A 17,196-nucleotide genomic window follows, 5' to 3' on the forward strand; every position below is an offset into this window, starting at 1 on the left:
AGCAGGAGAATTCCAGAAAAACATCTATTTCTGCTTTATTGACTATGCCAAAGCCTTTGACTGTGTGGATCACAATCAACTGTGGAAAATTCTGAAAGAGATGGGAATACCAGACCACCTGACCTGCCTCTTGAGAAACCTATATGCAGGTCAGGAAGCAACAGTTAGAACTGGCCATGGAACAACAGACTGGTTCCAAATAGGAAAAGGAGTACGTCAAGGCTGTATATTGTCACCCTGCTTATTTAACTTCTATGCAGAGTACATCATGAGAAATGCTAGGCTGGATGAAGCACAAGCTGGAATCAAGATTGCCGGGAGAAATACCAATAACCTCAGATATGCAGATGACACCACCCTTATGGCAGAAAGTGAAGAAGAACTAAAGAATCCCTTGATGAAAGTGAGAGAGGAGAGTGTGCCGAGGTCCAGCCCCGGCTTATCCAGGGAGTTCGAAGCGGGGACGGCATCGGCGAGGATCAGGATACAATAGCTTCAATTAGATATTAATTAGAGATGTAAAGAGTAATAGAATGAGGATAGCTCAGTAGGAAAATTCAGTGGAGAAAAGAGGCTGAGTAGCTTGGTTTACGCGGGAGACCAATAAAACTTCAAGACAAGAAGTTTGCACCACTTACATAGGCTGCAGGCGTCCTTCCGTTCTCCCGAAGGAGAGGAGACACTGAGGCCTCCCCGGTCAGATCTTAGAAGCCCAGGCAAAATTAGTAAGCTTGGTGGGTTCCGTGCTCCAGATGGAGACTCGGCCAGAGTTTGAGAGAGAGAGCGACATGGGGAGACTGGTATTTCGAGAAACTGATCCCAATTCTTTATTTTCCATGGTCTACTTTTATACACTGAGATGTTATGCAAAAGTCACATGGGGTCAGCAGTCCTGACTTTTATCAAAGTCAGGTGCTTCATACAAATGTATACAGAGGTCTTAGGGGTATTACATCATCTTCTGGCCAGGGGGCCTGCTGACAATTTATGACCCTCTCCTTGTGACAGCGGTCAGTCAACCAGGACACTTATTTCTCCAGGGGTGATTATTCTTAAAAAAGACTCCACCTTCCGAAGGTACCAGATAAAGTTACATTCCTATAGGGTGAGGATGTAGTGGGTTTTAGTTAAGGAAAGAATTTACTTAACCTAAAGTCTAACGTGATGGTCCAACGTGATTAATATTGAAGGTTAATACTTATTTCTTCTATATATTCATTAATGTGTGTAAGGGCAGGGGATGTGGAGACTTAGCAACAAACATTGGCTCAACAAATGAAAAACCCTTCACCAATACAATTTCTAATCAGCCCACTACTTATACTAATGGTTTTCTAACTTTTCTAAGGAATCTGTTTTTAGAAGGTTTAAAGCATCTCGTGCCTCTCACGGTTGGGAGGCTGTGAGCAATCACATGTGGCCGGACAAGCCTGTCAGGCAGGCTAGAGAACCTTCAAAGGAGTTTGTAGGTTAAAACACTCTTGTCATGCCCAGGAGTTTTTATTAACTGGAGCTGTAAGTTAATTCCTTCTCCGAAAGAGGTGGTGGGGGACAGCCCCCCGTAAAGTCAGAGGTGTAGGTGAGAGCACAAAGTAGTAAAGTAGGCAGGCTCTGGTTATGGGGGTAGATGCTCGAGGATTTCCAGGGGGACTCCTGAGACTTGATCCCGCCTTTGCGTATGTCGAGCCTCCTTCCTCATGACCTTTGCCATGGGTGGAGGTCCTCACACCGGCTCCCAACAAGAGTGAAATAGTTGGCTTAAAGCTCAACATTCAGAAAATGAAGATCATGGCATCCAGTCCCATCACTTCATGGGAAATAGATGGGGAAACAGTGGAAACAGTGTCAGACTTTATTTTGGGGGGCTCCAAAATCACTGCAGATGGTGACTGCAGCCATGAAACTAAAAGATGCTTACTCCTTGGAAGGAAAGTTATGACCAACCTAGACAGCATATTCAAAAGCAGAGACATTACTTTGCCAACAAAGGTCTGTCTAGTTAAGGCTATGGTTTTTCCAATGGTCATGTATGGATGTGAGAGTTGGACTATAAAGAAAGCTGAGCATTTGACTGATGCTTTTGAACTGTGGTATTGGAGAAGACTCTTGAGAGTCCCTTGGACTGCGAGGAGATCCAATTGGAAGGATCTATGTTGGAGCTGAAACTCCAATACTTTGGCCACCTGATGCAAAGCGCTGACTCACTGGAAAAGACCCTGATGCTGGGAAAGATTGAGGGCAGGAGAAGAAGGGGACAACAGAGGATGAGATGATTGGATGGCATCACTGACTCAGTGGACATGGGTTTGGGTGGACTCTGGGAGTTGGTGATAGACAGGGAAATCTGGCGTGCTGGAGTGAGGTCGGACACGACTGAGCAACTGAACTGAACTGAAAATGAAAAGATCTAGCTTGATTTTTCTTCAAAGGTAATTTATGATTTATTATTTAACCTGTGTCCTATGATTGCCAAATTTTTTAATATTATTGGAAAATAAATGAGTTGAAAAATGACATTACAGGAAGATCAATTATACAACTAGATAATTTATTTCAGGATTCTGCAGTATTTTGAAGCTTGGAGAATATTCTGGTCCTTAGGTACAGCAGCTAAGTGTGATCTGAAGAGACCCACGCCGGATGGTTTTCTCAGACTTAGAGTACGACATGGGGTGCTCCAGAGCCCTGAAAACTGTATCTTTTTACAGCGCCAGCATTTCTCCTTTTGCCATCCTGGCTTGAGAGGATGCTGGTAGCTTAGGTGTTGTCTTGGGAATGAGGAGTAGGATGGTTCTGCTGCTAAGAACTAGTAACAGTCTCTAGCTGCATCAGGACAACACAACCTCACAAAGCAGTGAGGCCACTGGCCACTCACAAAACAGAGATGGCCACTCTGTCTGGCAGACTGAAGGAGCAGAATTCCAGGAAATGCCAGTTTTCCATAATTGTATCATTGCCATGTTCTGTGCCTGGGGGACATACTTTATTAAAGAGGTGGGGTCGATTAGATTTGTTCTGACTGGTATCCAGGTGGGTTACTCAGGTGGCTGCCCTGGATTACCTGCATGATGAGATTATGTGACCCAAAGGGTTCCATACCTGATGAGGTTATATCAATGATGGGGTTAAGCTGCATATAAGAGCTCACCATCTGAAAGGGGCTTAGTTTCTAGAGAGACACTCCATGGTGACAGTGACCCCAGCAGAGAACTGGCTTTGTCATCTTCTCTATAGATTTGGATCCTGGTAAGCATTCAAGACTCCCTGGTAGCTCAGCTGGTAAAGAATCCGCCTGCAGTGCAGGAGACCGCGGTTCAATTCCGGGGTTGGGAAGATCCCCTGGAAAAGGGATAGGCTACCTACTCCAGTATTCATGGACTTTCCTGATGGCTCAGATGGTAAAGAATCTGCCTGCAATGCGGGAAACCTGGTTTGATCCCTGGGTGGGGAAGATCCCCTGGAAGAGGGCATGGCGACCCACTCCAGTATTCTTGCCGGGAGGACAGAGGAGCCTGGGGGCTAAAGTTCGTGGGGTTGCAAGGAGTTGGAAGACTGAGCCACTAAAACAATAACAGAATGGAGCTGATAGCTCTTCAGTCTAGCTAGAGTCCAGACGACAGTTCTTTCCCTGTCAGTTTAGAGACACAGGTAGGAGAAACTGAAGTAACTTGAGTCCTTCTTCTCCAGACCTGGGAACCAGGAGGTGTCCTGCAGAGCCGGCTGTCAGCAGCGGACAGGGACCTCACCCCCAGGCCTGAAAGATGGGGAACTGCATCGGCTCCAGCACCGGGGACGACCGGCCGGTCCCTCGGTTTCCGGCCCCCCTCCGCGAGCGCAGAGGCGGAGACGGCCCGGGGGCGGGGGGACCGCGGGGTCCGGAGCGGCGCGGGGCGGGGGCAGCCCCGCCGGGAGCGCCGCTGACCTTCCGTCGAAGGATCCGCCTCATTCAGAGCCCACCTCGAGACGTGTACGGAAGGGATGGATGCGAGACGAAGACCACCGAGTGCGCGGTCTGTCTGATGGACTTGGTGCCCAGGGACCTCATCCGGCCTCTGCCCTGCAAGCATGTGTATCACCTGGACTGCATCAACCAGTGGCTGACCCGGTCCTTCACCTGCCCGCTCTGCCGGGGGCCCGCGGACGCCGCGCAGCCTTTGTTTGAGGACGCTCTTGAGCCCAGACCCCTGGTGTGATTGCAAGGGACCCATCATTTTTACTGATTTCCATGTTCCGTACTGTGCCCAGATAGCCAGGGATTAGGAATTTAAATCGTGCACAAAGGTTTATTAAAAGTTCCTGGAATGTGGCAGATGTCCGGGAACCGTTTCTAATGTTTTAGAAAGATAGGGAGAAATAGCGGGTGAACCTTGACCAAGTGCTGAGAGGTATAATGACGTCTTAGCATTGTCCTCTTGCTAGAACTGTGCACCCTGTTTCAGCAGCTCTACGTGTTGCATTGCATCTGTTGAACCTCAGGGAAAGATAGTGGTTACTCTTCCTGAATGAAATCAGATTCTTCTCCCCCATCCAACTTAAAAGTTGCTGGCATTTAGGCCACAGTTTTATGAAAAGTTACAATTTATACAACTGAACTAAAATAAAATCTAAGTATGTATGAGTGAATACCTGAAGAATGTTATTCTCAATTGAGCCTTCTAAATGGTCTTATCCGTTTGTTCTCCATCATTTTGAGACCCTTAACCCTTTCCTCTTATAAATCCAATTCAGGTGAACAAAGTGTTCCAGGGAAGAACAGTCCTGAGCAGGTTTATTATCTGTGTAATCAGGGCGTGTCCAGGCACTTTAGCTGTGTTTGAAAGTGAAAGTGAAGTCGCTCAGTCGTGTCCAACTCTTTGTGACCCCATGGACTGTAGCCTATCAGGTTCCTCCATCCATGGGATTTTCCAGGCAAGAGTGCATTGCCGGTTCCTTCTCCAGGGGATCTTCCTGACCCAGAAATCAAACCCGGGTCTCTCACATTGCAGGCAGACGCTTTACCGTCTGAGCCACCAGGGAAGCCCAAGGGAAGATAGTTCTCCATTAAACTGGAAGTCAGCCAGCTTCACTCCAGTTCCACTTTACAAGCCTTATCAATTTACATTTTCCTACCAAAGCAAATACTTAAAGTTTGAACTTTCAAAATTTTCCTCTTTTTATTTGTCTTATCTCTTATGGTTGTGAAGAGCTAATTCATTGGAGAAGACCCTGATGCTGGGAAAGATTGAGAGCAAGAGGAGAAGGGGGTGACAGAGGATGAGATGGTTGGATGGCATCACTGACTCAATGGACATGAGTCTGAGCAAACTCCAGGAGTTGGTGATGGACAGGGAGACCTGGCGTGCTGCAGTCCATGGGGTCGCAAAGAGTCAGACACGACTTAGGGACTAAACAACTCATGGTTGTAGCATCATAACTCACACCCATGTTACATTTTTGTGCAGGGGATTTTTTCTTTTCTTTTTCCCTGAGCTGCGTCTTTGTTGCAGCTGAAGGGCTCTCTCTAGCTGTGGCAAGCGGGGGCTACTCCCTTCTTCTGGTGCACAAGCTTCTCAGTGTGGTGGCTTCTCTTGTTGATGCTGGCTCATGGATTTAGTTGCCCCGAGGTATGTGGGATCTTAGTTCCCAGACCAGGGATCAAACCCATGTTTCCTGCATTGGCAGGCGGGTTCTTAACCACTGGATAAGTAGGGAAATCTCTGATGCAGTGGATTTTAAGAGGTAAATTTGCAGGTGGGTGCTGTTGTTCCCACTTAAGTCACTGAATATTGAATAAGTCATTGAAATAATTCTATGTAATAGATTCTGGTGACATTTGGTTGCTAAGAGAATCTACAAAAAAAAAAAAACAAGGTAAAAGAGATGAGGGCGTGATACCGCTGGAGACCCCAGTGCAGGAGGGAGTCAAGACTGTTCAGAATGACCCCTGCAGAGGTTTGACTTGGATTTGCAATGATGATTTAGAACCATGGAGCAAACTGAAGCTTCTGATCGCTGTGAGCTAGCAAGCATATACACCTCCATATTTTCCTCATTTTTATCTCACATGAAGGTGTTCCTACATCATTCATCAGCAGTAATAGTCTTATTGAACAATTTGCTCTGGAAACGAACAGAGATCATTATGTTGTTTTTGAGATTGCACCCAAGTACTGCATTTCAGACTCTTGTTGACTGAGGGCTACTCCATTTCTTCTAAGGGAGTCTTGCCCACAGTAGTAGATATAATGGTCATCTGAGTTAAATTCACCCATTCCAGTCTATCTTAGTCCGCTGATTCCTAAAGTGTCGATGTTCACTCTTGCCATCTCCTGTTTAACCACTTCCAATTTACCTTGATTCAGGGACTTATCATTCCAGGTTCCTGTGCAATACTGTTCTTTACAGCATTGGATTTTACTTCCATCACCAGATACATCCACAGCTATTATTTTTCCTCACTAGGGTCTGACTCCTCTAGTCCTCACTGGGCCCTGATACAGGTCCTCACTACAGCCTGACCATTGTCTTTATATGACCTGACACAGCTCCTCACTAAGACCTGATTCTCATCCTCACTAGGGCCAAACACTTGTCTTCTCCACATCCTGACACTCGTCTTCTCTGGATGCTGACTCTGGTCCTCTCTGTGCCTTGAGTCCTCTCCTCACTGGGCCCTGACTCTGGTCCTCACTGGGGCCTGACCATTGTCATCACCATGGACTGACTCTGGCCCTCAACAGGGCCTGACTGTCAACGTCACCATGGACTGACCCTTGTCCTCACTAGGGCCAGACTCTCATCACTGTGGACTGACTCTGGTCCTCTCTATGGCCTCACTGATTCTCACTACAGCCTCACCCTGGTTCTCAGCAAGCCTGTCCCTGGCACTCACTACAGCCTAGCCCTTGTCCTCTCTATGGCCTAACCTTGGTCTGCTCTTTGAACTGACCTTTTCCAGCCAATGGCCTGACTCTTTGCCTCACAATTGCCTGAATCTTTGCCTCACTTTGGTCCGACTATTTACCTCACTGGGTCCTGACTCTTTCTTCACTGGGGACTGACAGAGATCCTCACAGGGCCCTGATTCTGGTCCCCAAAGGCCTGACTTTGGTCCTCACTATGACTCCTCACAAGCACCTGACCCTTCTGCTCACTAGGGCCTGACTCTGGTCCTCACTATGGATCACTCTGTGCTCACTATGGATCACATTGTCCTCTCTGTGGATCACTCTGTGCTCACTACTGATCACTCTGCTCATGGTGGATCACTCTGTCCTCTCTGTGGATCACTCTGTCCTCACTACAGATCACTCTGTGCTCACTATGGATCACTCTCTCCTCACTGTGGATCACTCTGTCCTCTCTATGGATCACTCTATGCTCACTATGGATCACTCTGTGCTCACTATGGATCACATTGTCCTCTCTGTGGATCACTCTGTGCTCACTACTGATCACTCTGCTCATGGTGGATCACTCTGTCCTCTCTGTGGATCACTCTCTCCTCACTGTGGATCACTCTATGCTCACTATGGATCACTCTGTCCTCTCTGTGGATCACTCTCTCCTCACTGTGGATCACTCTGTCCTCTCTATGGATCACTCTCTCCTCACTGTGGATCACTCTGTCCTCTCTGTGGATCACTCTCTCCTCACTGTGGATCACTCTGTCCTCTCTGTGGATCACTCTCTCCTCACTGTGGATCACTCTGTCCTCTCTATGGATCACTCTCTCCTCACTGTGGATCACTCTCTCACTGTGGATCACTCTGTCCTCTCTGTGGATCACTCTCTCCTCACTGTGGATCACTCTGTCCTCTCTGTGGATCACTCTGTCCTCTCTGTGGATCACTCTCTCCTCACTGTGGATCACTCTGTCCTCTCTGTGGATCACTCTCTCCTCACTGTGGATCACTCTGTCCTCTCTGTGGATCACTCTCTCCTCACTGTGGATCACTCTGTCCTCTCTATGGATCACTCTCTCCTCACTGTGGATCACTCTCTCACTGTGGATCACTCTGTCCTCTCTGTGGACCACTCTCTCCTCACTGTGGATCACTCTGTCCTCTCTATGGATCACTCTGTCCTCATTACAGCCTCACTCTGTTCCTGTCTATTTCCTGACACTGCTTCTCGACGTGCTCTGACAGGCTCCTCACTGTGCACTGTCTCTGGTCTCCCTGGGCCCTGAGTATGGTCTGCACTGAGCTCTCACACCAGCTTTCTCTATGGCAACAGTAGTGCTCTCCTACCGACTCTGGTCCTCACTGCGCCTGACTGCCTCACTGGGCCCCGAGTCTGGTCCTCACTGGGTCCTGACTCTAGTCCTCTCTACGACCTGACCATGGTCCTCTCTATGACTTGACTCTGAACCCACTACTGCTTAACTCTTTCCCTCACTACGGCTTGACTCTTTGCCTCACTGGGCCCTGACTCTGGCCCTCACTGGGTCCCGAGCCTGGTCCTAGCTGGGTCCTGATTCTAATTCTCTCTATGGCTGACTCTGGTCCTCCCAACGGCCTGACTCATGCCCTGTGTATGTCTTGACTCTCCTCTCTGCCTGACTCTTTTCCTCAGTGAGCCCTGACTCTGGTCCTCACTGGGCATGTCTCTGGTCCTCACTATGGCCTGACTCCGGTCCTCACTAGGGTGTGACTCTCACCCTCACTAGGGCCTGAATCTTGTCCTTCCTTCAGCCTGACTCTTTGCCACCCAGCTGCCTAATGTTGCCTCACTACGGCTTGACTCTTCACTTCACTCAGGCCTCACTCTTTGTCTCACTGGGGCCTGACTCTTTTCCTCACTGGAGCTTGACACTGGTCTTCACTGGGCCGTGGTTCTGTTTCTGACTATGGCCTGACTGTGCTCATTGCAGCATGACTTTCATCCTCATTAGGGCTGTCTCTCGTGTTAACTAGTGCCTCCTCTCGTCTTCATTAGGATCCATCTCCCACGGTCTTAGTGACTGACTCTCGCCCTCACTAGCCCTGGGTCTGATTCTCTCTGGGCCCTGATGCTGGCCGTCTTTACAGCCTGACTCTGCTCCTCTGTACGGCCTCAATCTTTCCCTCACTATGATCTGACACTTGGGCTCACTGGGCCTGTGGGACCACACTGACTGTGGTCCCCACTGGACCCTAATTATAGTGCTGACTACCGGCTGACTCTGATCCTCACAATGGCCTGAATTGACACTAGTCCTCACTAAGGCCTAATTATTTGCCTCACCATGTCTGACACTTTGCCTCACTGGGCCTGAATCTGGTCCTCACTGGGCCCTAACTCAGGCCCACACCCCTGACTCTGGTCTCAATGCAGCGTGACTCTCGTGAGGACACGACGTCATTACTGTGGTCCTCACTCTTTTCCTATTACCTGACACTGCTTCTCAAAATGCCCTGACTCTGGGCCTCACTGGGCCCTGACGCTGGTCCTCACTGTGTCTGACACTGGTCCTCACTGTGCCCTGACGCTGGTCCTCACTGGGCCCTGACTCTGGGCCTCACTGGGCCCTGACTCTGGGCCTCACTGTGGCCCTGACGCTGGTCCTCACTGTGTCTGACACTGGTCCTCACTATGGCCCTGACTCTGGTCCTCACTGGGCCCTAACTCATGCCCACACCTCTGACTCTGGTCTCAATGCAGCATGACTCTCGTGAGGACACGACGTCATTACTGTGGTCCTCACTCTTTTATTACCTGACACTGCTTCTCAAAATGCCCTGACTCTGGGCCTCACTAAGCACTGACTCTGGACATCACTGGGCCCTGAGTCTGATCCCCTCTGTGGCTTGACTCTGGCCCTCTCTATGGCCTAAATCAGTTCCTCTCTACCACGTGACTCTGGTCCTTTCTGCAGTCAGACTCTTTGCCTCACGATGGCCTGATCCTCTGCCTTTATGGGTCCTGACTTGGGTCTTCACTGGGCCCTGAGTCTGGTCCTCGCTACCCCCTGACTCTGGTTCCCTCTGGCTTTGCACTATCCTCTGTATGGCCTGCCTCTTCACCTCAGTGGGACCTGACTCTGGTCCTCACTGGGCCCCTGAGTCTGATCCTAACTCATCCCTGACTCTGGTCTTCACTAGGGGTTGGCTCTCCTCCTCAATAGAGCCAGACTCTGGTCTTTTCTATGGCCTGATTCTTTGTCTCCCATCTTCCTGACTTTTTGCATCACTACGGCCTTACACTTCCTCACTCAGGCCTGTCACTTTGCCTCACTGGTGCCTGATTGCTGTCCTCAGTGGAGTCTGACATGATTCCTCACTGGGCCCTGACTCTCATCCTCACTAAGGCCTGTTTTTTGCTCACACTAGAGTCTGACTCTTGTCCTCACTACATCCTCATTCTCGTCCTCAATATAGTTTCCCTCTGGTCCTCCCTGCAGCCTCACTCTTTTCTTCTCTATTACCTGGCTCTTCTTCTCACTATGCCCTGACTCGGGTTCATACTCACTGACTCTGCTCACTTCAGCTGATTCTGGTCCACAACGGGCCCTGAGTCTGGTCCTCTCTATGGCCTGAATGTGGTTGTCTCTACGCCCTGACTCTGGTCCTCACTACATCTTGACTCTGGAACTCTCTGCAGCCTGACTCTGCCTCATTATGATCTGGGAACTGACTTGGGTCCTCACTGGGCCCTGAGTCTGGTCCTCTCTACAGCCTGACTCCGGCCCTCACTATGGCCTGAATCTGGTCCTCTCTACAGCCTGAGAGTGGTCCTCTCTAGGGCCTGACTCTTTGCCTCACCATGGCAGGCATTTTGTCTCACTGTGCCCTGACACCGGTGCTCACCATGGCCCTGCTGCTGGTCCTCACTGTGCCCTAACTCTGGTCCTCACTGTGCCCTGATGCCAGTCCTCACTGTGCCCTAACGCTGGTCCTCACCATGGCCCTGCTGCTGATCCTCACTGCGGCCCCGACCCCAGTCCTCACTGTGGCCCTGACCCCAGTCCTCAATGGGCCCTGACGCTGGTCCTCACTGTGACCCTGACACTGGTCCTCGCTGTGCCCTGACACTGCCTCTAATGTTCCCGGATGCCTTTCCTTTATGTTCGGACACTGCCGCTCACTACATCAAGATGCTACTCCTTCCCTATGCCCTGACAATGCCTCTCACTCAGCCCTTAAGCCTTACCTCTCTCTATGCTCAGACACTTCCTCTCACTATTCACTGATGCTTTAACTCTCTTTAGTCCCCAGCATTCAGGTTTTTGAATCCAGCATTCAAAAAACTAAGATCATGGCATCCAGTCCCATCACTTCATGAAAAATAGATGGCTCCAAACGCAGTGCAGATGGTGACTGCAGCCATCAAATTAAAAGACATTTGCTCCTTTGTCAGTTGTTTCATTTGCTATTATTTTCTCCCATTCTGAGGTTGTCTTTTCACCTTACTTATAGTTTCCTTTGCTGTGCAAAAGCTTTTAATTAGGTCCCACTTGTTTATTTTTATTTTCATTACTCTAGGAGGTGGATCATAGAGGATCTTGTGATTTATGTCATAGAGTGTTCTGCCTATGTTTTTCTCTAAGAGTTTTATAGTTTCTGGTCTTACACTTAGGTCTTTAACCCATTTTGAGTTTATCTTTGTGTATGGTGTTATGAAGTGTTCTAATTTCATTCCTTACACATAGCTGTCCAGTTTTCCCATCACCACTTATTGAAGAGACTGTCTTTGCCCCATTGTATATTCTTGCCTCCTTTGTCAAGAATAAGGTGCCCACGGGTGTATGGGTTAATCTCTGGGCTTTCGAGCTTGTCCAATTGGTCCATATTTCTGTTTTTGTGCCAGTACCATACTATATTGATGACTGTGGTTCTGTAGTATATTCTGAAGTCAGGTCCATACCATTTCTGTCCTTTATCAAGCCCATCTTTGCATGAAATGTTCCTTTGGTACCTCTGATTTTCTTGAAGAGATCTCTAGTCTTTCCCATTCTGTTGTTTTCCTCTATTTCTTTGCATTGATCGCTGAGGAAGGCTTTCTTATCTCTTCTTGCTATTCTTTGGAATTCTGCATTCAGATGTTTATATCTTTCCTTTTCTCCTTTGCTTTTCACTTCCCTTCTTTTCACAGCTATTTGTAAGGCCTCCCCAGACAGCCATTTTGCTTGTTTGCATTTCTTTTCCATGGGGATGGTCTTGATCCCTGTCTCCTGTACAATGTCACGAACCTCATTCCATAGTTCATCAGGCACTCTATCTATCAGATCTAGGCCCTTAAATCTATTTATCACTTCCACTGTATAATCATAAGGGATTTGATTTAGGTCATACCTGAATGGGCTAGTGGTTTTCCCTACTTTCTTCAATTTCAGTCTGAATTTGGCAATAAGGAGTTCATGGTTTGAGCCACAGTCAGCTCCTGGTCTTGTTTTTGCTGACTGTATAGAGCTTCTCCATCTTTGGCTGCAAAGAATATAATCAATCTGATTTCGGTGTTGACCATCTGGTGATGTCCATGTATAGAGTCTTCTCTTGTGCTGTTGGAAGAGGGTGTTTGTTATGACCAGTGCATTTTCTTGGCAAAACTCTATTAGTCTTTGCCCTGCTTTATTCCATGTTCCAAGGCCAAATTTGCCTGTTACTCCAGGTGTTTCTTGACTTCCTATTTTTGTATTCCAGTCCCCTGTAATGAAAAGGACATCTTTTTTGGGTGTTAGTTCTAAAAGGTCTTGTAGGTCTTCATAGAACCGTTCACCTTCAGCTTCTTCAGCATTACTGGTTGGGTTAGGGTTAGGGTTAGCAGAAGATATTAAGAAGAGATGGCAAGAATACACAGAAGAACTGTACAAAAAAGATCTTCATGACCCAGATAATCACGATGGTGTGATTACTCACCTAGAGCCAGACATCCTGGAATGTGAAGTCAAGTGGGCCTTGGAAAGCATCACTATGAACAAAGCTAGTGGAGGTGATGGAATTCCAGTTGAGCTATTTCAAATCCTGAAAGATGATGCTGTGAAAGTGCTGCATTCAATATGCCAGCAAATTGGGAAAACTCAGCAGTGGCCACAGGACTGGAAAAGGTCAGTTTTCATTCCAATGCCAAAGAAAGGCAATGCCAAAGAATGCTCAAACTACTGCACAATTGCACTCATCTCACACGCTAGTAAAGTAATGCTCAAAATTCTCCAAGCCAGGCTTCAGCAATATGTGAACCATGAACTTCCTGATGTTCAAGCTGGTTTTAGAAAAGGCAGAGGAACCAGACATCAAATTGCCAACATCTACTGGATCATCGAAAAAGCAAGAGAGTTCCAGAAAAGCATCTATTTCTGCTTTATTGACTATGCCAAAGCCTTTGACTGTGTGGATCACAATCAACTGTGGAAAATTCTGAAAGAGATGGGAATACCAGACCACCTGACCTGCCTCTTGAGAAACCTATATGCAGGTCAGGAAGCAACAGTTAGAACTGGCCATGAAACAACAGACTGGTTCCAAATAGGAAAAGGAGTACATCAAGGCTGTATATTGTCACCCTGTTTATTTAACTTATATGCAGAGTACATCATGAGAAACGCTGGACTGGAAGAAACACAAGCTGGAATCAAGATTGCCAGGAGAAATATCAATAACCTCAGATATACAGATGACACCACCCTTATGGCAGAAAGTGAAGAGGAACTAAAAAGCCCCTTGATGAAAGTGAAAGTGGAGAGTGAAAAAGTTGGCTTAAAACTCAACATTCAGAAAACAAAGATCATGGCATCCGGTCCCATCACTTCATGGGAAATAGATGGGGAAACAGTGGAAACAGTGTCAGACTTTATTTTTCTGGGCTCCAAAATCACTGCAGATGGTGACTACAGCCATGAAATTAAAAGACGCTTACTCCTTGGAAGGAAAGTTATGACCAACCTAGATAGCATATTCAAAAGCAGAGACATTACTTTGCCAACAAAGGTCCTTCTAGTCAAGGCTATGGTTTTTCCAGTGGTCATGTATGGATGTGAGAGTTGGACTGTGAAGAAGGCTGAGCACTGAAGAATTGATGCTTTTGAACTGTGGTGTTGGAGAAGACTCTCAAGAGTCCCTTGGACTGCAAGGAGATCCAACCAGTCCATTCTGAAGGAGATCAGCCCTGGGATTTCTTTGGAAGGAATGATGCTAAAGCTGAAACTCCAGTACTTTGGCCACTTCATGCAAAGAGTTGACTCATTGGAAAAGACTCTGATGCTGGGAGGGATTGGGGGCAAGAGGAGAAGGGGACAACAGAGGATGAGATGGCTGGATGGCATCACTGACTCGATGGACATGAGTCTGAGTGAACTCCGGGAGTTGGTGATGAACAGGGAGGCCTGGTGTGCTGCGATTTGGGGTCACAAAAAGTCGGACATGACTGAATGACTGATCTGATCTGATCTGAAGTCAGGAGAGTTGATTCCTCCAGTTCCATTCTTCTTTCTCAAGACTGCTTTGGCCATTTGGGGTCTTTTGTGTTTCCATATGAATTGTGGAAATTTTTGTTCTAGTTCTATGAAAAAATGCCTTTGGTAATTTGATAGGGATTGTCTTGAATATCTAGATTGCATTTGATAGTATACTCATTTTCACAATATTGATTCTTCCAACCCAGGAACATGGAATATTTCTCCATCTGTTTATGTTGTCTTTGATTTCTTTCATCAGTGTCTTATAGTTTCTGTACACAGCTTTTTTATCTCATTTTTTTAAGATATAATGTGAATTGTAATGTATATGTGATTTGAGGGCATCCCTGGTGGCTCAGTGGTAAAGAATCTGTTTGCAAAGCCAGGAGATGTGGGTTTGAACCCAAGATAGGAAGACCCCATAAAGAAGGAAATGGCCACCCACTCCAGTATTCTTACCTGGGAAATCCCATGGACAGAGGAACCTGGTGGGCTACATTCCATGGGGTCGCAAGAGTCAGACATTGCTTAGTGAGTAAACCACCACCACATGTTGTGGGTTTTTCCCCTGCTATACAGCAACTACAGGGTTTCCCAGGTGGTGCTAGTGGTAAAGAACCCACCTGCCAATGCAGGAAACATAAGAGATGCAGGTTCGATCCCTGGGTTGGGAAGATCCCCTGGAGGAGGGCATCACAACCCACTCCAGCATTCTTGCCTAGAGAATCCCATGGACAGAGGAGCCTAGTGGGCTACAGTCCATGGGGTCGTAAACAGTCGGACACAACTGAAGCGACTTGGCCAGCTAGTTATACGGCAACTATATTCACTTATACATTGACGTTTATGTTTTGGGGGTTCTTTTCCTGTACAGGTTATACAGAGTGTTGAGTAGGGTGCCTTGTGCCACACAGTGGGTCCTTGTGGGCTGTTTTATAAATAGTGGTGTATATATGTTAATCTGAGCCAGCTAATTTCTCCCTGCTCCCCAGCTTCTTTTCTTGGTAACCGTAACCGTAACCGTAAGTTTTTTTCTAAATCTGTGAGGCTGTTTCTCATTGGAAAAGAAGTTTGTTTGTATCCATTTTCAGGTCCTTTCCAGAAGTGGTATCACACGATACTAGTCTTTCCTTGTCTTCCCTCTTCACTTAGCGTGGTCATCTCTGCTTTGATCTGTGGCTGCCAATGGCATTCTTACATCCTTCCTGATGGCTGAGTAATGTTTCACTGTGCTTGTGTACCCCATATTTTTTATCCATTCATCTGTCCGTCTACATTTAGGTTGCTTTCGTGTCTTGGCTATTGTATCTAGTGTGGCTGTGATTGTAGGGATGCAAGTGTCTCTTAAAATTTTGGTATTCTTCAGATCTACACCCAGGCATGAGATTGCAGGGTTCCATGGTTCTTGTGCTTGTGGACTGTGGTGTTGGGGAAGAATCTTGAGAGTCCCTTGGACTGCAAGGAGATCAAACCAATCAATCCTAAAGGAAATCAACCCTGAATATTCATCAGAAGGACTGATGTTGAAGCTGAAACTCCAATACTTTGGCCACCTGATGTGAAGAACTGACTCATTGGAAAAGACCCTGATGATTGATTGAAGGCAGGAGGAGAAGGGGATGACAGAGGATGAGATGGTTGGACAGAATCATCAACTCAATGGACATGAGTTTGTGCAAACTCTGGGAGATGGTGAAGATCAGCAAAGCCTGGTGTGCTGCGGTCCATGGGGTGGCAGCGAGCAGGACGCTGAGCGACTGAGCAGCAGCACGGTACTTGTTTGTTTAGTTCTTTAAGGGACCTTCATGCAATTCCCAACAGCAATGTAGGACAGTCCCCTTCTCTGCATAGCTGCTCCAGCATTTATCACTGGAGATTTTTTGAATGGCCATCTGAGTGGTGTGAGGCGATATTTTCTTGGCTGTTTTGTTGGTTGTCTTTCTCTAATAACTAGTGGTGTTGAGCATCTTCTCACGTTTAACGGCCTTTCTTGTTGTTGTATGAGCTCAGTCGTGTCTGATTCTCTGCGACTCCATGGACTTTAACCTACCAGTTTCCTCTGTCCTTGGAATTTTCCAGGCAAGAATACTGGAGTGGCTTGCCATTCCCTACTCTAGGAGATCTTCCCAACCCAGGGACTGAACCTGTGTCCCTTGCATATCCTGCATTGGCAGGCAGATTCTTTACCAACTGAGCCACCCGGGAATTACCCTTAATGGCCATGTGTATGCCTTATTTAGAAAAATGTCCATCTAGGTCTTTGGTTCACTTTTTTAATTGAGTTTGTGTTGCTTTTATTATTTTGATATTGAGTTATTCAAGCTCTTTGTATGTTTTGGAGATGAAATCTTGATCTCCAAATGAAGATCCTTGCATTGAAGAAGAAAACTTAAAACTTATAGCTAGGAGTAGCTTCATACTCATTCTGCTTCTGTGAGATATGCTTGCTGTGCCGAGAAAGGAACAAGCTGACATGGCGATCAGTTAGAACCGTAAATTGTTCTGAGAAGTCTGGAGTGTTCTGTTTCTGCTTCTATGAGTTTCTGTTTAGAAACCCCCTGCATGTGAGCAGCTCCCATGCTTTGTGACTGCCCGTAGCCCACAGTAACCAGGTAAACGATCAATCTGTGTGGAGAGTAACTGTGTGCACTGACCCTATGAGAGTGAAGCCCACTCTGAGCTCAGGCCCCAGAACTTCGGAGCTTAGCTCATCTGGGATGGCCAGCTTACTAAACCTGAGTTCTCCAGCCCTCCAAGTGTGGTGCTTGGTTTCCCGACGGTCCGACTTCTGCAACAGTATCTTCATTTGCAAATAATTTTTCCCATTCTGGGGGTTGCCTTTT

At 47.2% G+C, this 17,196-nt stretch overlaps 1 protein-coding gene across 1 annotated transcript; it reads left to right on the forward strand.

The window, feature by feature from the left end:
- Positions 1-1,336: 1,336 nt before the first annotated feature.
- On the forward strand, positions 1,337-4,623 carry LOC147378826 (RING finger protein 11-like). The gene is made up of 2 exons (XM_086416020.1): positions 1,337-3,246; positions 3,688-4,623. Exon 2 carries the CDS (start codon positions 3,762-3,764, stop codon positions 4,191-4,193), a length of 432 nt encoding a protein of 143 aa, XP_086272146.1. The 5' UTR covers positions 1,337-3,246; positions 3,688-3,761; the 3' UTR covers positions 4,194-4,623.
- The last annotated feature ends 12,573 nt before the right edge of the window (positions 4,624-17,196 follow it).

Source organism: Bos grunniens, chromosome 1, assembly GCF_055505025.1.
Source record: "Bos grunniens cultivar Pamir isolate PY7600 chromosome 1, Bosgru_T2T1.0, whole genome shotgun sequence".
In the NCBI taxonomy this organism is placed as follows: domain Eukaryota; kingdom Metazoa; phylum Chordata; class Mammalia; order Artiodactyla; family Bovidae; genus Bos; species Bos grunniens.

What these genes read in the sequence shown, in the direction of transcription:
- LOC147378826 (XM_086416020.1), top strand. Translation starts at nt 3,762, where the DNA reads ATGGGGAACTGCATCGGCTCCAGCACCGGGGACGACCGGCCGGTCCCT.